Source organism: Dasypus novemcinctus, chromosome 27 (genome assembly GCF_030445035.2).
Source record: "Dasypus novemcinctus isolate mDasNov1 chromosome 27, mDasNov1.1.hap2, whole genome shotgun sequence".
In the NCBI taxonomy this organism is placed as follows: Eukaryota; Metazoa; Chordata; class Mammalia; order Cingulata; family Dasypodidae; genus Dasypus; species Dasypus novemcinctus.
This window is the reverse complement of record NC_080699.1, coordinates 44757965-44777559: the sequence shown is the minus strand read 5'-3', so window position 1 is coordinate 44777559 and position 19595 is coordinate 44757965. Positions and strand designations below refer to the sequence as shown.

The window sequence follows — 19595 nt, the reverse complement described above, 5'->3', positions numbered from 1 at the left end:
GCACCTGCTCCTGGAGGGAGGGCACCTGGCCTGGAGGGTGGGCACCTGGCCTGGAGGGAGGGCACCTGGCCTGGAGGGAGGGCACCTGTGCCTGGATGGAGGGCACCTGGCCTGGATGGAGGGCACCTGGCCTGGATGGAGGGCACCTGCTCCTGGAGGGAGGGCACCTGGCCTGGAGGGAGGGCACCTGCTCCTGTAGGGAGGGCACCTGTGCCTGGAGGGAGGGCACCTGCTCCTGGAGGGAGGGCACCTGGCCAGGAGGGAGGGAACCTAGCCAGGAGGGAGAGCACCTGCGCCTGGAGGGAGGGAACCTGGCCTGGAAGGAGGGCACCTGCGCCTGGAGGGAGGGCACCTGGCCTGGAGGGAGGGCACCTGCTCCTGGAGGGAGGGCACCTGGCCTGGAGGGTGGGCACCTGGCCTGGAGGGAGGGCACCTGGCCTGGAGAGAGGGCACCTGCTCCTGGATGGAGGGCACCTGGCCTGGATGGAGGGCACCTGGCCTGGATGGAGGGCACCTGCTCCTGGAGGGAGGGCACCTGGCCTGGAGGGAGGGCACCTGCTCCTGTAGGGAGGGCACCTGTGCCTGGAGGGAGGGCACCTGCTCCTGGAGGGAGGGCACCTGGCCAGGAGGGAGGGAACCTAGCCAGGAGGGAGAGCACCTGCGCCTGGAGGGAGGGAACCTGGCCTGGAGGGAGGGCACCTGCGCCTAGAGGGAGGGAACCTGCGCCTGGAGGGAGGGCACCTGCTCCTGGAGGGAGGGAACCTGGCCTGGAGGGAGGGCACCTGCTCCTGGAGGGAGGGCACCTGGCCTGGAGGGTGGGCACCTGGCCTGGAGGGAGGGCACCTGGCCTGGAGAGAGGGCACCTGCTCCTGGATGGAGGGCACCTGGCCTGGATGGAGGGCACCTGGCCTGGATGGAGGGCACCTGCTCCTGGAGGGAGGGCACCTGGCCTGGAGGGAGGGCACCTGCTCCTGTAGGGAGGGCACCTGGCCTGGAAGGAGGGCACCTGGCCTGGAGGGATGGCACCTGGCCTGGAGGGAGGCCACCTGGCATGGAGGGAGGGCACCTGCTCCTGGAGGGAGGGCACCTGGCCTGGAGGGAGGGCACCTGCTCCTGTAGGGAGGGCACCTGTGCCTGGAGGGAGGGCACCTGCTCCTGGAGGGAGGGCACCTGGCCAGGAGGGAGGGAACCTAGCCAGGAGGGAGAACACCTGCGCCTGGAGGGAGGGAACCTGGCCTGGAGGGAGGGCACCTGCTCCTGGAGGGAGGGCACCTGGCCTGGAGGGAGGGCACCTGGCCTGGAGGGAGGGCACCTGGCCTGGAGGGAGGGCACCTGGCCAGGAGGGAGGGCACCTGCTCCTGGAGGGAGGGCACCTGGCCTGGAGGGAGGGAACCTGGCCTGGAGGGAGGGCACCTGGCCTGGAGGGTGGGCACCTGCTCCTGGAGGGAGGGCACCTGCTCCTGGAGGGAGGGCACCTGCGCCTGGAGGGAGGGCACCTGGCCTGGAGGGAGGGAACCTGGCCAGGAGGGAGGGTACCTGGCCTGGAGGGATGTCACCTGGCCTGGAGGGAGGGCACCTGCGCCTGGAGGGAGGGCACCTGGCCTGGAGGGAGAGCACCTGCGCCTGGAGGGAGGGCACCTGCGCCTGGAGGGAGGGCACCTGCTCCTGGAGGGAGAGCACCTGGCCTGGAGAGAGGGCTGAATCCTCTGGAAACAGGAATGAGAAACAAGCACGTGGGGACAGCCCCAGGAGGCCTCAGGCCAGCAGGAGCGCCGCGCTTCCCTCCTGGGGCGGCGATACGTGGAAGTGGGTCTAACCAAACAGGGTGAGGGTGGGAGAGGGTGACACCTGGCAACCAGGAAGCCTTTGTTCCAGAGAGTAACACTAATCGTTCTGCCGGCAAGGAGTGCACAGGGAAGCCTGAGTCTGTCCAGGTTTCCATTTCAACAACAAATTATTTTACCAACCTCAGCTCATACTGCCCACAATAAGACGATACATTAATGTCTGAGATTTGAAGATAAAACCTTAATAAGAATGCGTTCTTCTTATACTTACCAAAACACTGGACATTAAAAAAAAATTCTTGGTAATTTCCCTAAGAAATAGGGCAGGTTGGATTTTTCCAATTTTATAGCCAGGAAAAGTGCAGTCCAGAGAAGTTAAGTGATTTGCCTGAGATCCACCTAACTAGTAAGACCCTGGTGAAGTGAAATGTCTTGGGAATGGCCAATGCTTTCTTCTGCACTTGCCACATTAAAAAAAAAATCACAGCTTTTCACCAGGGCAATAACTGTGATATCGATTTACATGGTCCTTTTTGGGTGCCACTTATTCTGAAAAGGAAATCCAGTACAGAAAGGAAAAACAGACTTTAAAAGCAAATTTAAACCTACTGGTGTGATTTGCAGGGCACCTAAGCAGAGGGGACGGCGCCAGGCGCAGCAAGAGCCCTTTGCCGCCTGCTTACCTGGGCAGGCCCCCCAGGTCGATCTCGGCGCAGATGTAGGGGCCTGGACGCAGGATCACCCACAGCCCGAGCTCGGCCGCCAGCAGGATGAAGGCCCTAGGGGCGAGCAAGGGCCTTGAAGGCTCAGGACAGCCCAGGGCCGAGGCCAGGGGGGCTGAGCCAGGGTGGGGTGGGGGCCAGCACCCACAGTGGAGGGGGCTGAGCCAGGGGAGGGTGGGGGAGCCAGTACCCAGGACAGGCCAGGGGGCTGAGCCAGGGGAGGGTGGGGGCCAGCACCCAGCACAGGCCAGGGGGGCTGAGCCACAGGCCAGGAGGGCTGAGCCAGGGGAGGGTGGGGGGGCCAGCACCCAGCACAGGCCAGGGGGGCTGAGCCAGGGGAGGGTGGGGGAGCCAGGACCCAGCACAGGCCAGGGGGCTGAGCCAGGGGAGGGTGGGGACCAGCACCCACAGTGGATGGGGCTGAGCCAGAGGAGGGTGGGGGAGCCAGGACCTATGACAGGCCAGGGGGGCTGAGCCAGGGGAGGGTGGGGGAGCCAGGACCCAGCACAGGCCAGGGGGCTGAGCCGGGGGAAGGTGGGGGAGCCAGCACCCACAGCAGAGGGGGCACCTGGCTCCTCCCTCCACCCTCCCCACTCGACCAGGAGACTAGAGTGGGGGCAGTGAGGCTGCAGCCCCTCCTTCCCGCGGGCAGGGAACCCAGAGGCCAGAGAGGCCTGCGAGCCGGGTTTCCACGGGCTCCCAGCTCAGGACAGTCCAAGCAGACTCCCAGGGAGAGCACACGAGGCACCGCAGCAGGAGCCTGACCCCGAATATCTGCCAACCGAGAGCGAGCTGGACCCCGCTCCACGCGGGCTGGCCCCCTGGGCCTTCGCGCCTCTTGGGCTGCCCTGGAGAAGCCTGGGCGCAGAGGCCGCAGGCCCAGGCCCCTGGAGGACAGGCTCGCGGCTGGGGGGCACCCGGGGCTGTGAGGAGAGCCCTCCAGAGGGTCCTGGGAGCAACGCGTTAGGACGTCTGTGGTTCCTGACCAGCCCCAGGAGCCACCCTTTGCTTCCCACCTCGGGCACAGAAACAACATCAGCACCTACTCCAGGTCCAGGTTCCCAGAGAAGTCGAATTTGTCTCTTTCTGGCTCGTGGAGGTTCCAGGGAACATAGCTGGGAAAGAAAAGACCATTAAGGCAAGAGCCTTTCGTTCCTTCCCCACCTTATCTCCCATCTTCCCAATTTCCTTCTGCACCTCTAAAACCCTCAATGATGGCTCAAGATGTGCTCTTAGGGTCAGGACTGAAACCAAGAAGTAATGGAGGGAAACGGACTTGGCCCAGTGGTTAGGGCATCCGTCTACCATATGGGAGGTCCGCGGTTCAAACCCCGGGCCTCCTTGACCCGTGTGCAGCTGGCCATGCGCAGCGCTGATGCGCGCAAGGAGTGCCGTTCCACGCAAGGGTGTCCCCCGCGTGGGGGAGCCCCACGCACAAGGAGTGCGCCCGTGAGGAAAGCCGCCCAGCGTGAAAAGAAAGTGCAGCCTGCCCAGGAATGGCGCCGCCCACACTTCCCGTGCTGCTGATGACAACAGAAGCAGACAAAGAAACAAGACGCAGCAAATAGACACCAAGATCAGACAACCAGGGGAGGGGGGGAAATTAAAATAAATAAATAAATCTTTAAAAAAAAAAAAAAAAAAAGAAGTAATGGAAGAGACCGAGGGTTCCTGGAAAACCCAGCACAAGTCCCCAGGGAACGGACATCTCGTCTCCTTAGAAGGAGGAGGAATGGTCCACAGCTTTGGGGCAAGTAAAAGGTCACATCAGGACCACGTGTCAGCCCTTCTCTCTCTCGAGGAGTGACCTCCCCGGAATAAAAAGTTGAAAGCAGGGTAAGAGGAAAGCCCCTACAGCAGTCCTGCTTCCACTGATGCAAGAGGGAGGTTTTCACTAAAGAGAAGGGAAGGAAATGAAGCAACGTCTTGAAGGGGCCTGACTCGGGAGGCAAACGCATGAGCTCAGGTACCATGACAGTTAACAGCAACGGTCCTCCTCGCCCGACCCCACCCCAGCCCTCAGGCCCCCGGGCATCCCCTCCAGGGGCAGAGTCACACAGGAGCAGGGAGGGCTTTCTGGCTTCCAACTCAGACTCCAGAGCTTCGTGTCTAAGCAAACGCAGATTGTCCTGCTTTTGTAAGGCCGAAAGCTCACGCTACAGGATTCTGCCAACCCTCAGGAGTCTTACCAGGTGTGGGTGGATCAGAACTCAGTATGCAAACAAGTGGTTCCTTTTAAGTAGTCTTTCTGGGAGATCATAGACATTTATTTCAACAATGCTCTCATAACTCAGAACATTCCTGAAACTCTTTTCGGGAGTTGTCTTCAAAGCCAGTTGATAAATCACCCAAGAAAATCTATCTCCTTGATTTACAACCACATATTTTTGCCTGAAAATGGAATAGCCCAGCCTGAAAATGCACTTTATTTCAGAGACTTGGAGCCAAATACCTAATGGCAATTTTGAAAAAAATAAAACAATCCACGAAAAGACTGGGATTTTCCACCAACAGAGCATCTATTTCAAAACAGTCCCACTCAGTAGTTTGCGTGCCTAGCCTGCGCCATGCACGCACCAGGTGCTAGAATGACAGGCCACAGCATCTGAAGGTAATTCCAGAAGAGGGACGCTGAGCGCTGCTGGGACAGAGCTTCTCCAGGGGGGCAGACCACACTCCTTTGCAGCGTAAATCTGTGCAGGCTGGGAGGCCTGTTCGCCTCTGAAAGTTGATTGTGGTCATTTAATTGCCTCCTAAATCCAGGCTCGCCTCTGCCACTACATTCTTTTGCACACACTGGTCGGCCTGCTCCTCTGGAAGTTACCCCGTGCCACTTCTCACCCCCACAAGCTGGACCTACCTGCCAGACCAAGCGGGGGGCTCGGGCCAGCTCCTGCCTCGTTCTGCTCCCAGAGCTTAGCCCAGGCTTGGCGACAGGCCTTCCTCAGGGCCGGGGCCTGGGAAAGCTCACCCTCCTAAACACACAGGAGAAGGGCCAGGCCGGGCTGGCCGCGAGGCCCAGGACGCGGCCCCCGTTCCGTGGCAAGGCTGGGGCTGGCGGGCGGGGCTGCACTCACGTGGTGACAGTGTTCAAGCCGCAGGCCTTCAGCTTCAGCAGGCGGTCCCGCCAGTACTCCCGCGGCACCCGGAAATAGTGGATGGAGCCCCCGAAGATGGAGAAGGTGGAGTCCTCCAGCAGGAAGGTTGGGCCTCTGGCCTGCAGCCCTAGCTGACGCCGTCGTAGCCATGGAGGGACTAGGTGATACCAGTCCAACCTGGGGAGAGAAAAGACGGTCACGGGAGCCCGGGGCCTCACCCTTGGCCGTGAAGAGGTGGGCGCCCTCTCCGCCTTCCCAGGCCCTACGAGGGGATTCAGAGCTCCCGCCCTCCAGCCCGGCCAAGCCTGGGCAGCAGCCTCTTCCCAGCACCACTGACGCCGCCGGGCCCAGCTGCGAGGCTAGAGCAAGCTGCTGCTGCATCGGCCAGGAGCAAGACAGACACAAGCGTCAACACGGAGGCACGCATGCTAAAAGGAAAAAGGATGCATGGGAGGGGTGTCCTCAGCAAGCTGAGAAGCTGTCCTCGGTCACTGGGGACACAGGCAGGTGGGCACACAGGTGCCGCCAACAGCCAGCTCTCCTGGGCCATCGGGCTGAATGCTAAAAGCAGCAGGTACTTCGAATAGAACCGCTGAGCCGGCTCGTGGTCACAGCTGCCCACTCGAGGTATGGACACCTGCAAAGAGGCATCTGGCTGGAAACAGCCTCTGTTCATTGACCACACTTCCAGGTCTTAGGGATTTTCTGAAGTTCAAGTAGCAGCCAAGAGACACTCCAGCAGGACAGACAGCTCCACCCCAGGAGGCTGTTGGAAAGTTTCAGCTCCTTTGCAAAGGTACCACTTGGTTGCGTCAGAGGATCCTGCCCCCTCCAAAATTGATCCCAGCGACTCACTCACTCCTAGGATCCCTCCCTCACTTTTTCGCGAGGAGCCCAAGCCAGTCATGGGAGAGTCTGAGCCCTCTCCTGAAGGCACAGAAAGTCAGAGAGAAGCCACGTGCTGCCAAGCGCCCCAAGGTTGCCAGCTGGGAAATTCGGGGGCGCTGGGGACAGAGAACAAGAGCGGGAGGGAGTCTGGGGCAAAGGACTTGCGGGCCGGTGCTCGCGTCCTCACCCAGTCTCGGGGCAGCTGTGGACGCTCAGGCAGGGCCTGGCAGGGACCCCTGCATGCACCAGCTCCCCTGGCGCTGGGACCTTTCGACTCTCGTTGTCAAGTGGGCTGCGACTGCGCCCTCAGGGGCTCATTTCGTTAAGGGTTGATCCTCACACTTGCAGTCAATAGGGACGTGCCCTGTGCAGGGCTCCTCTCAGGAGGAGCCGAGCAGGGGTGGGGAGCAGTCCAGGTGAGCTGGGACCCAGCAGCTCTGCACCCGCCCAAGGGCAGCCCTCCCCTAAGCGCCTGCCGGCGGGAGCAGGAGTCGCAGGGGAGTGGGCACAGATCCATACCGCACACCCACCACCCCTTTCCTGCTCTCCCTCCACCTCCGCCCCCAGCCTCCTCCCCGTGGCTCTTGTCCTGCACGGTCAGCTCCTTCCCCAGCTCCAGCCGGCATCTCAGCTCTGGACCTGAACTTGCACACCCGCCTCCATAAAGCAGCTAGAGCCCTGTCATTCAAGCCATCCCATCTTTAAATGGCATTTAGTGGCAATCCGGTGGCAATTTGCTCATGCTTCTCGGGAACCTCACGCCCATCCTGCCCAAGTATACCCTCAGACCATGGATGTTAGGGGTCCCTGTGAGAAGCCTGAGACACACGGCTGTCTTCATCCCAGTGCACATGACCGGAACTGCAATTCCGTGTCCTCAGAGCCAACAAAGAAGCAGAAACGTGGCCAGGACTGGCTGCCCAGCCGTGCAGCCTGCCCCGTCCAAGGGGCCCATGCTCGGAAGGGACCTCACACTGGGCTTCAGACTCCGCTCTTGCCATCTTGAAATCCTTCATAATTTTTCAAAAAGGTCCCTGTATTTTTATTTTGTAATGAGCCCTGCAAATGATGTTGCCACTGTTAGAGAAGGCAGATGATAGATAATAGATAGACAAATAGACAGGTGACAGATAGTAAATACAGAGGTAGACAGATTGATAGATACAAAGAGATCTAGAGGTAGATAAAGACAGATGTAGAGATAAGTGGATAGATTCAGAGATAGACTGGTAGGTAGGTAGATAGATAGATAGATAGATAGATAGATAGATAGATAGATAGATAGATAGATAGATAGATAGATAGAGATAGCTGAATGAAGAAATGACCTAAACCATCCAGGCAGTGTTTGTTAGAGGAGGCTTCACACACACTGTGGCTTTTTCACCAGGTCTTGAAGGCACGGAATACAAGGAGAACTCAGGCAGAGGAAACCTGGGCCAAAGCCTGAGAATATGAAAGCTCAGTCCAGCTGGGGAATGGTGATCAGCTCAACACTGAGCAGGGAGACTGCGAAAAAATGAGGTTGAGAAGAAGCGGGAAGGTCTGGATGGGAAAAGAGGAGTGGAGGTGAGCAGACTGGTTACAGATTGTGTGATCATCCTACTCTGGCCAGAGCTACTCAAAGTACGGGCCAGCTCCTGGAGCTCACGGCAAAGCCATTCCCCCCAGATCCAAACAGAACTCCAGCGTAGACACCTAGATATTGCTATAGCAATGAGAGTGATTTTACGTCTGATGAATTTAGTAATAAAAAGCTAGGGCGTGTGCTTTGTTTATCTTTCCTCTTCAGTTCATTTTTCTAGGAATTTAATTTTGTTGTGTTTTATAAAGTATTGGAAATTTTTTATAAAGGAGAAGAAAGATCCTTCACCCCAAAGAGATGGAGAAGCTAGGCTTCTGGAGCAAAGATGATAGTCTGGCCTTGGGGAGTGGTGGCGAACGGCAATGGGAAGACAAAGACACTGGGCGCAGGAGAGGAGAGCGGGCTCACCGAACAGCAGGCTGCCCAGCACTGCACTGAGGCCAGCGCTGCCCAGCAACAGAGGGGTGGGCTTGCCACGGCGCTTCTCCAGGCTGGGGGCACGTCTGACTCACCTGGGGGACGGCCGCCAGTTGCCAGCGCCCCGGCCCACCCTGGCCAGCTCGCTATGTCCGGAGGCGGGCGCAGCTCCCCGGCGGATTCTAACGTGCACGTTGACAGCCTCTAGCCCAGAAAGGGTTCCCGGAGGGCGCTGGGCAGTCCGAGGGCCTGGGGGAGGGGCAGGATGCCTGCCAAGGGGCACAGGCGTCAGTGGCGTCCCTGATGACAAGGAAATTTGTCCAGGGCCACCCACGAGCAAAGAAAATGATTTTTGCCTACTCCTTCAGACGTCTCACAGCCCCTGAGACCCAAGGCTCAGGCAGAAGCTGCAGGACTACAGTTCTGCTGCGTTATACACGAGAGAGTCATCATGGGCAAGCTGGGACCTAATCACCACTTCGCCTCTTTTCCTAAGAGGCATTCCCACACTCCAACCACTGGCTTGCAAGCGACATTTTAGAACACAGGTCTTTCCAAGGACGCGGGTGCATGCAGGGCAGGGGCGGGTGGGGGTGAAGACAAAAGCAGTGTCTACGAGGGGGAAATGTGGACAGGATCCTGGCCACGCCCCTTGGCTAAGAGAGGCAGGAGTTTCTTCACCTGTGAAATGGGGCTACTGGTTGCCCTGCTGTAAGAAAGGTGGCGGCGAGGGCCAGCTGCGTGCCAGCGGCGCCTTCGGGTGCCCTGAAGAGCCTCATCGCTACTGCTAAAATAACTTTTATATGTCCTCGATATGGGGTAACCCCTACTTTTCCATTCTTTTTCCTCCTAGGATTTAGTGTCTAATTCTACTTTATGTGCTAGACTTTATGCCAAGCCATCTTGTTACAATTTCTAAGATTTTACAATAAATTTTCTGTCCTCTGGGATCCTGAAGGACCAGCCCGCCCCTGGGCTAGGGATCGGCTATCTATGGCTGCCTCCAATCCGAATATTTCCTGCCAGCAAAGCATGCTTTTCACATTTTCAAATGGTTGCAAAAAAAAGAAAACTATGGAATTCAAATGTCTGCCCATAAATAGTTGCACGGGCACTTGGCCACGTCTGTTCGCTGGCTCGTCCACGCTGCTTTAAGCTACAGTGGCACAGTGGAGCAGCTGCAGCAGAGCCGTCCGGCCTGCTCGACTGAAGTGTCCACACTTGAGACGCAGGAGGGCCTGTGTATCTTGGTCACACCTCACTGACCCTAGCTTTTCTCTGTATGTTTCTCTGCACGCTGTGAGAGCCTCTTCTCCCACACCTGAGTGCAGAGGCTGGAGGGGGACTCTCTGACCCCCGACTCTAACATAATCCCCTTGTCGACTCCTCATTAGGCTACCGCCCTCTAGGTTGGCTTCGCTGGGAACATCTGCAGACGGCAGAGTATCTCTGTGTGGAGCGTGTTAGGGACAAAGACACCCAGGCCTTACCTGAGCTGGAAGGAATCAAAATCTTCCTCTCACCCAGATGGCGTGACTACAGCTGAAAAGCACTGATCTGCAGCTTCTCCTCTGATAAAGAGAGAGAGTCTCTTCTTGACAGAGCTTATCTTTGCCAGTCCCTTATACCCTCTACCATTTTCTAGATTTCTTTTTTGAAAAATTTTCTTCCCAGTGCTTATCGAGAGGTATGAAATGAATTCTGCAAACAAACGCAAAAGCTATTAGCCAATTCCAACTTCTGAAGAATTCAACTGCTTCCTTCTCTCCTTGGGATGTTTCCAGAGAAGCATGTTTCCAAACATTAATAAAAGGTTTGAAGAATTCACTGAGAAAATGAGGATGATAAATGTTGGGTTTCTCAAAGGAATTCACAGTGAGAAAATGAGATGATACACATTAGTGCTTCATAAAAAGCAAAGCACCATGCAAATGGTTATTAATATTGATAATGATCATTAATATTAATGAGCAAATATATTAATAATAACCCATATAATTTCCTGACTAATAAACTCAGTAATAATAACATAAGAAAGTAGAACTGGTGTGGTTATACCTGGCTGATTTAAAGGTCAGAGAGCCTTCCTTCTAAATTATGCTTGTAACTACGGCGCCAACCAAATCCCGAGGAAGCCCTGCCTATTTCAATGGCTTTGCCCAGTGAGCAATTCATTCATGATGAAACTTTCTTTGTGAAATGAAACCAGGGATACCTGCCTTCTTTCTAGCTGCTTATATTAAAACTTTCTTCTGGAATTCTTGTTGCCTTTGTAGCTCTACTTTATTTTAGGGTAAGTGACCCTTTGGTCACTGACCTGCGCTTGGACCCTGGGTTGCTAAGTCTCCCTCTCCTTCCCCTCCTGGAAAAGCAGGGTAGCAGGGCCCTCAGACTACGCTGAGGTTCCTCATTGATGCACACATTTCAGGCTTCCCAACAGGGACCCCCAAAATGTAACAGCCCTCTAAGCCTTCAAACCTGGCCCGCACAACTTCTCTTTGACATATGGGAATGGGGCATGCCTTGTTTGTGTTATAGGCTGGGCAATCTATAGACACAAAAAGAGGCTGTAAAAACTGAATGGAGAAGAAAAAATAATAGGTGCATTGGAAACATAAACAGAGGACGTAAGCCCTGGGTTCTGCTGCATCCCAGGTGAGACATTCTTCTTGGGCTTAGACCAGCTGAGACTAGTGAAGGAAGAGGGGGAAAGGATGGAGCCTTCTCGCATTTTATTCTAGATATTGTAGTGGACTGTGAGGAAAAAGGGCATGAGGCAGGCTCCAGCAGGCTGGAAGCGACTGTGTGGTAAAAATGCCAGGTGGATGAGCCTGGATGGAGAAGAGAGGAGAGAGGGTGTTACAGGAACAACCTCTTTCACTTGGAATGGACCCACAAATTGATTCCCAAGATTCAGAGGGTCTTACAGTACGGCTGGGGTGGGAGAAGAGACAGCTCCAGCCACCTCCTTGGAGGATCTCCTAAAGGTTCTGAAATGCTCCTGGTCATGCAGAGCCGCCTGTGACTCCTGTAAATGCTGGTCGAGGGCTGTGGCTGGGTGGGCCCGGGAGCCTCCCTGGGGTATCAGAGTCATTGTTGATGATGCAGTATGAACCAGACAGAGGAATGCCTGGGTCCATGCCCTGGCCACAGCAGAGTCAGTGTCTTGAACTTCTAACGTACAGTGGTCTGCAGCAGAGACAAGGTGGGACTCAAACACATCAAGGCTGGTCAAGCAAGGGTATGGGCTGCTGGGCACACAAGGTAGGAACGTGCGCTGGGAGTCCTTCAACTCTAAGAACATAAGACCCCGATGGCCGCGAGGACCCGTTATTGCAGCAGCATCTGCACATCACGGGTACGTGCTAATTGAGATGAAGGCTTATGGTGCCAGTCTCCAGGTACACTGCAGCTCTCCCAGGCAGAGACTCCTCTGAATCCAGGTCCAGGGTGCCATATTAAGATGCTGACCAAGGAAACACTCATCTCTTCATTCAAGTGGTCACACCAGAGTCCATTATTTAGATGGTAGGTAGGTTGAACCGTCCAAAAGACAGCGTCGCACATAAAAAACTTCCTCCCTTGGGTCTAAAATGCAAATTTCTATTCACTACTCTCAAAATTCTGATGTGGTTATAGGCTCCCTTGAGGTCCGATTTCACTAGCTATCTTGTTCCTTTAAACTGGTCCACTAAGGGACTTTCCAATCTACCAATCTTCATCTCTCTTCTCTCCTCCCTCCACAGGGGAGCGTGAGGGCCTGGAGAAGTACCCTCATTTTTTGGCCCAGGTCAGTGCCCTTAATGCCTCTATGCCCAAATACTGCCTCTTGGATCAATCCTTGGGCCCCAAGAACTTTAGCTCCAGGGATATGGAGCTCCGTCTCTGTGTCTGGCCCAGCTCCCTAAGTTCTCCTTGGCCTGAACCCAATGCTTTGGGTTCCTGCTTTACTGGAGGAGGCACTAAATACTCCCAAAGGGCTTGGGCCTTCCATCCCCAAAGCAAGGACACTCCTTTTGCTCGAGCTCAATGGCACTATTGTAAACCTGGCATCTCCATCTTTGAAAGTCTTCTGAAACGGCTTCTAGGTCAGCAAGGCACTGGCCGAGCACCCAGGCCCCAGCGACTCAGGCCTGGTGGCTCCCACGTGACCCAAGGACAAGGCTGGTGCTTCAGAGGACATCTTCTAACTACCTAGGAAGTCTGTACATGAACAAGCGTTTACTGGACCAAGAGCTCGAGGTCCAATAGTGAAATAACAAAACCTATTCATTAGTGACCCACCTCATGACAAAGAAACCCAACCATCCTAATGTCAAGTGACACTGTTCTTTTTCCTCAGGGAAAAACTTCCACTGATGGTACCATAAATCAAAAAAGTAATAACTTAGAAGTGAGAACTGTTAGAGATCTCAAAATGGCTCTATTGTGTGATAAAAAATTCTGACCTAGGAGATGCTTGTAAAGTTTGAATGAAATTATTTCCAAGAAACAGAGAACAAATGTTAAATATTTTTAAAAACCCACTATATGGAGCTTATCTATAGAGACACATAAAAGACGGACTAGTTCTTACAAGACATCAACTATATTGCTCCCTCCAACAGACTAAACTGAATTCTCCTTCCTCAGACTACAGAGTTGAGCTCAGAATCTCCTTTACAGATCCAACCAAAATAGAATGTGCTATTTTGGAAATGTCTATCAAGATTTTAAATGAATATACCTAATGATCAGCAATTCTACTTAGAGAAATGTATCTTCCAGATAGTCACGGCAACTTTGTTTGCCATAGATAGAAAATTGCAGACAATCAATTCCCATCAATAGGAGACTGTTTAAATAAATTATGTGTCTAATGGGCAGATGGGGAATATGTATACCCATATTCTTGTATATGCATAGACTATCTCGGGAAGAAATCATCATCACCGTCTGGTGGTGTGGGAGGGGTAACTAGAGGTCAGGAGTGGTAGTCTAAGCGTACATTCCCTTTATGCTGTATGAATATTTCTTTATGTTCATCTATTACCTACTCACACACACAAAAACTTTTAAGATAAACACAATTTGTTCTTGAAGGGAAAAATCCAGCTAGCTCAGTCTTGCTGAGTTCAAAACAGAGAAGCAATGAGTATCAACTAAGAGACTCTGGTGGGCAGATGCCCCTCAAGAAAAGTTTACTTTGTTACATGAGCCCCTAGAACCAGCCCCTGCCCTTTTATCCCAGGAGAAGACACACAGGCTGACTCTTTTCCAATATAGCCTTTAATATCCAGGGCAAGCACCACTTTAAAGTGGAGACCAAACAAGAAATCTCCCCACACCAACACAACTCAGCTGGATGATGGAGACAGCGAGGTGGAGGTGGGGGCACCTGGACTTGAGTCCTTCTCAAGAACTAAATGTTCTGAAAACTTCTCTCCAAGTCTCCAAGCTATAGCATCTCCAGAAGTCTTCCTCTTCAGAAGAGAGGGCAAGGTGACCTCATGGAACTCTGAGTCATTCCATCAGAATCTAAGTGCTTTTATTTTGCTTGCTAATTCCTTGGCCCAAGGGGGAGAGAACTCTTTGGCCAACTTTCTGATATTTCTGCTGCCAACCCGATGTGGCTCTTTGCCCCCAGTCCTGCGGGTATCCTGGCTGCTTTCGTCACAAATGCACCAATGATGGCGCGGCTCTTGTTCCCAGGCAGCTCAGGTCTCCTGTGGCTGCTGGCTGGTGTGGCAGTGTAAGAACCCCAGTGCCAACTCGATCTTCCCAGCCCAGGGTGCAGGGGCTCAGGCCGCCCACCTCTTCCTGACTATGCACCCCTGTCCAGGAAGCCTTGCTCGTCCACTTGCCTCAGAGGGGTGATGAACCGTGGAAAGGGATACTGACCAGATGCTGAGACCTTCACTACTAGAAGATCAAAGGCACAGAGTTCAAAGAGCTTGATCCAGAGATTATGAGTCATGCCTCAAGCAGAAGAGTCCTAGGACAGGCAAAGCTCATAAAACCATTACCTCCCAGAAGGATACGCAGAGAGGAACAATCTGCCTACACACCCTTGGGAGACAGGACTGGCTGTGATTTGGATCAAAGAAAGTGACCAGAATTGCTACGTTAAGTCCTTTTCTTTCCCACAGGCAGTGCTTGGGATCTGGAACCCAGATGGGGCCAGTGCAGGAGCGGAGAGAAAACGTGACCTCATCTTTGATGGGGCATGCTCTCTGGCTGCCCACCTAGAGGCTATTCTCTCTCCTGACTGTTGTCAGCAAAATTTCAGGTAGGAGGGATGCAGCATTGATTAGACTATTGCTCAGTGATGCATTTATATTCAGGGACAAATCATCCATCAAGCAGGCATTCTTGAGTTCAGGGAGTGGGAGGAAAAGAGGACGAGAGGCAAGTAGCTCAAAGACTTCTGGTCCACACTGACATACCCAACATGGATCTCAGAATAACATGCTGAGTGAAAGAAGTCAGATAAAAAAAGAGTACACACCTCGGGATTGCATTTATATAAAACTCTAGAAAACACAACTTAATCTAGAGTGGCAGAAAGCACCAGATCAGTGGTACAGGTGTGGTGCAGAGAGGGGCGGGGCGGGGCAGGGGCAGGGGCAGACGGACACAAGGAATCTTTGGGTAATGAATACCTTCGCAATCTTAATTGTGGTTGTATCACAGGAAGAAATGTATTTCAAAACTTCTCAAATTCTACACTTTAAATATATTCAGTTTATTATATGACAATTCTACTTTAAAGAAAAAAAAAGGATTTTAAGAAAGACCTTTGGTTCAAGCCAACAAAACCTAAGGTTGAGATCTTCCCACAAAGGTCCTATTTCTTGGATACGATGTGATCAAATAGACATGACTGACCATGAATCAGCCAAGGACCAGTTCATGGAGAAAAAGAAAGACTGCCACCGAGCAGCCTCCCACTCCCAGGTGCCATCCATTGGTACAGGAAGAAAGCTGGTCCTGACAGTTCAGCTCACAAAGTTCCACCCTGAGTAGCCGGTTTCTGTGTGACCTACATGCCACTGGCCTCATGACCATTCCCAACAACAGCAGGGAGAGGCCCCCACCTCCAGTCAGTGACCCAGCCCAGGCTTGAGTGAGGAAGGAAGAGGAAGAGACAAAGAGAATATTCTGCTCCTGGCCTCCAGAGGTAACAGCCAACTCTGCATCCTGTGTCCAGTCTGAGCTGAACAGAAGAACTGGGCGGAAAGTGTCCACGAGCGTGATACCATCAAAAAGATGCCCAAAATACATGACACTAAAGGATACTATGAGATGACACTAAACCTGGTCCCAAGCTTCTCAGTCCTGCCTGACCTGCTGGGAAAGTAGGGGTAGCAGCAAAATAGTGACCTTCATAAGCACTGCCAACTATTTCCACAGGCTTGAGTCACAGCTAGCATTCCCAGCTGCCATTCCCAGGGTGCCCACAGCCCTGACCGGTCGCCTCCTGAGGCCACCTGTATTCTTGGCTAGGGAAAGGTGAATCCATTTGGAAGGTTTCCCAACAGCCCCATCAGCTCTGCCTGGCACTTCATCTTCTGTTGTATCAACACCAACAAACCTGCAGCCTCCTTCCCAAATCCTTTTCCTCTGGACAAATTAAGAGAGTACAGCAAATACAGATGTGCTAAAGCCTCCATCTCCAGCCCCTCCAAGATGCCCCCTTGATAATGACTTCTGGTGGGGGCGCTAGCATGGACTACTACATTCTTGACCTCGAAGGATGGGCAAAGAGCAAGCTGCCTGCACCATCTGTCTGCTAGGGCTAATGAACACGCTGTTTCTTGTGGGAGGCTCCTGCCCTCTGCTTGGAGTAACTCTCCTGGGGTTTGCATCAGACCCTGGGCCCAGAGGAGGCTGAGCATCCTAGCAGAGCCAGGACCAGTCCTCCAACAAGGAACGAGCTAGCAACCACAGACCGGAGAACTGAAATGCCTCTTAGGTCTCTGGGCCCCAGAATGATTCGAGCACCAGTTCCTTCTTCAAAACTATATCATGACATCCTCGCTATCTAAGAAACAAAGAAAAGGTGTGAATGGAAAGAGTTTCTGAATGTGTTCTTGAGGCAGCAAAAAAGATTCATATCAAGAGCTCCCCTGTCTCCTAGGGGAAGTTCCACAAAACTAAGCAGGGGGTTAGGGAAGAAGCAAAAGGTGAAGCCAAGAATTGGTGTTCCCAACTCCAGTTCCAAAGGCTCCCACTTCAGCTTCTTCAATATTGACTCTTCCAGCGGCACCCTTTAGATGCCGCTGGTATGCGGCCCCAGCAAGAGAGGTTTTGAATATGCAAAGTACCAGGCACTGACCCGTCCTGAAAACTATGGTCAGGCCGAGAATACTATAAACAGACACAGCTGACCTGGGCTGGGGAGTATATCATTTTATCGCCACTTGCCACCAAACGCGTTTTGTCAGAGGAGATGGGGAGGTAGAGGGGGGCTAGTGATTGGGGAACGGAGGGAAAGTCCAGGGAGCAGATACTTTTACCCCAGAACGGCACAATACACGCAGGGTCTAGGGTCGTGGAAGACCACTCTGCTACAGGGGCACCGGAGCATGTGCTTCCGGTCCCCAAACCTCAGCTTCGCCTCTGAGGGACAGAGAACTGTCCCAGCAGGCTAGGGCCGCGGAAGGGAGGAATGGAGTTCTCCAGGAAAAGCGGGGGGTGCGCAGTTATAGGGAGTCCTGGGGGGCCCGGGAACATGCCCCAGGAAAGCGGAGGAGGAGTGGGGAAGCTGTGGGCACGAGGAGCGCAGGCCCGGTGGTCGAGCGCCTGGGGGACCAGGGGACTCCGAGGAGCGTCCCGGCGCAGCCAGGGGTGCTGGGAGCCCCGAAAAGCAAGAGGCCGAAGGGCTGCGCGCGCGAAAGCGGGCGTTCCCGGGGTGCAGAACCCCGGGGGAGGAAGCCGCGAGTGAGAGGCAGCCAGGCGGAACCCCAGGGGCGCTCGCGGTCGGCTCACCTGCGGAGCACCAAGAAGCTTAGGACCACGAGCGCCAGGAGTCCGAGCCGGAGGCCGGGCCTGCGCCGGACGCCGCACGCGTTCATCCCGGCTCAGCGCGCAGCACCCAGCTCTGACCCCCGCCCGGGCGCCGCCGCCGGGCGCCCCGGCAACCCGCCGGCCCCGCCCCCCTGGCGCCGCTCGCCCCGCCCGCCGCGCTGCCGGCCCCGCCCATCCACGCCCGCCGCGCTGCCGGCCCCGCCCACCCAGCTCTGACCCCCGCCGGGGCGCCGCCCCCAGGCACCCCGGCAACCCGCCGGCCCCGCCCCCCTGGCGCCGCTCGCCCCGCCCGCCGCGCTGCCGGCCCCGCCCATCCACGCCCGCCGCTCTGCCGGCCCGTCCATCCCCGCCGGCCCCGCCCCCCTGGCGCCGCTCGCCCCGCCCGCCGCGCTGCCGGCCCCGCCCATCCACGCCCGCCGCGCTGCCGGCCCGTCCATCCCCGCCGGCCCCGCCCCCCTGGCGCCGCTCGCCCCGCCCGCCGCGCTGCCGGCCCCGCCCATCCACGCCCGCCGCGCTGCCGGCCCGTCCATCCCCGCCGGCCCCGCCCCCTGGCGCCGCTCGCCCCGCCCGCCGCGCTGCCGGCCCTTCCATCCCCGCCGGCCCCGCCCCCTGGCGCCGCTCGCCCCGCCCGCCGCGCTGCCTGCCCGTCCATCCCCGCCGGCCCCGCCCCCCTGGCGCCGCTCGCCCCGCCCGCCGCGCTGCCGGCCCCGCCCACTCACGCCCGCCGCGCTGCCGGCCCGTCCGGCCCCGCCGGCCCCGCCCACCTGGCGCCGCTCGCCCCGCCCGCCGCGCTGCCGGCCCCGCCCACTCACGCCCGCCGCGCTGCCGGCCCGTCCGGCCCCGCCGGCCCCGCCCACCTGGCGCCGCTCGCCCCGCCCGCCGCGTTGCCGGCCCCGCCCACCTGGCGCCGCTCGCCCCGCCGTCCCCGTCCACGCCTGCCGTCCCCGCCCACGCCCACCTGCCCCGCCCACGCCCACCTGCCCCGCCCACCTGGAGCCCCTCGCCCCGCCCTCCGCGCTGCCCGCCTCGCTCGCCCGCCGGGCTGCCTGGGGCGTCTCCCCTCACTGGCGTCGGCGTCCTGGTCGCTCCCTGGGTCGCAGGTTGGCGGCCTGTGTCTCTGAAGCCCCTTTTCCCACACCAAGGCGCAGGCAGGTGCAGAAACAGACGTTCCCCGCCGCGCACACTCAGCACAGGGTCGCTGAGGCCCGGGAAGGCGGCCCGTCGGCGCCGCGCAGGGAAGCGGGCGTGTCAGCGCCCCCCGGGCGCGGACCACAGGGAAGCGGGCGTGTCAGGGCCCCCCGGGCGCGGACCACAGGGAAGCGGGCGTGTCAGCGCCCCCCGGGCGCGGACCACAGGGAAGCGGGCGTGTCAGCGCCCCCCGGGCGCGGACCACAGGGAAGCGGGCGTGTCAGCGCCCCCCGGGCGCGGACCACAGGGAAGCGGGCGTGTCAGCGCCCCACGGGCGCGGACCACAGGGAAGCGGGCGTGTCAGGGCCCCACGGGCGCGGACCACAGGGAAGCGGGCGTGTCAGCGCCCCCCGGGCGCGGACCACAGGGAAGCGGGCGTGTCAGCGCCCCCCGGGCGCGGACCACAGGGAAGCGGGCGTGCCAGGGCCCCACGGGCGCGGACCACAGGGAAGCGGGCGTGTCAGCGCCCCCCGGGCGCGGACCACAGGGAAGCGGGCGTGTCAGCGCCCCCCGGGCGCGGACCACAGGGAAGCGGGCGTGTCAGGGCCCCCCGGGCGCGGACCACAGGGAAGCGGGCGTGTCAGCGCCCCCCGGGCGCGGACCACAGACCCGGCCTCTGAAGTAACCGGCTGCGGGGGCGGCGGGGGCGTGGGTACCGACTCACGGGGAAAGCCAGGCTCCCTTCGTCGTACCTGATGGCTCCGTTTAGTTCCTGTTTGAACTGCAGGGGCTGGCGAGGCTGTGACAGACAGCAGAGATACCTTCTGTCCTCAGTGTCAGCAGGTGTGACTCACCCAGCACGGGGCGGCTTCCCTTCCCGCGCAGAATTATGTCGCGACGGGCGCTGTTACACTTCAGCGAAACTTACACTTCTAACACTCGCAAATCCAACTCTTCCCAG

General features: G+C 56.9%; 1 protein-coding gene across 1 annotated transcript in view; it reads right to left on the bottom strand.

Annotated features, from left to right (window-relative positions):
• The window catches only part of LOC101422785 (beta-galactosidase-1-like protein 2), a 53952-nt gene extending 36352 nt beyond the window's left edge, over positions 1-17600 (bottom strand). Inside the window, exons 1-4 of the mRNA XM_023591485.3 lie at positions 17468-17600; positions 5587-5784; positions 3556-3624; positions 2471-2566 (exon numbers count right to left, since the gene is read on the bottom strand). Coding sequence (XP_023447253.2) covers positions 2471-2566; positions 3556-3624; positions 5587-5784; positions 17468-17553 — 449 coding nt within the window. The 5' untranslated portion in view covers positions 17554-17600. The remainder of the gene's footprint in view (positions 1-2470; positions 2567-3555; positions 3625-5586; positions 5785-17467) is intronic.
• Positions 17601-19595: the final 1995 nt, after the last annotated feature.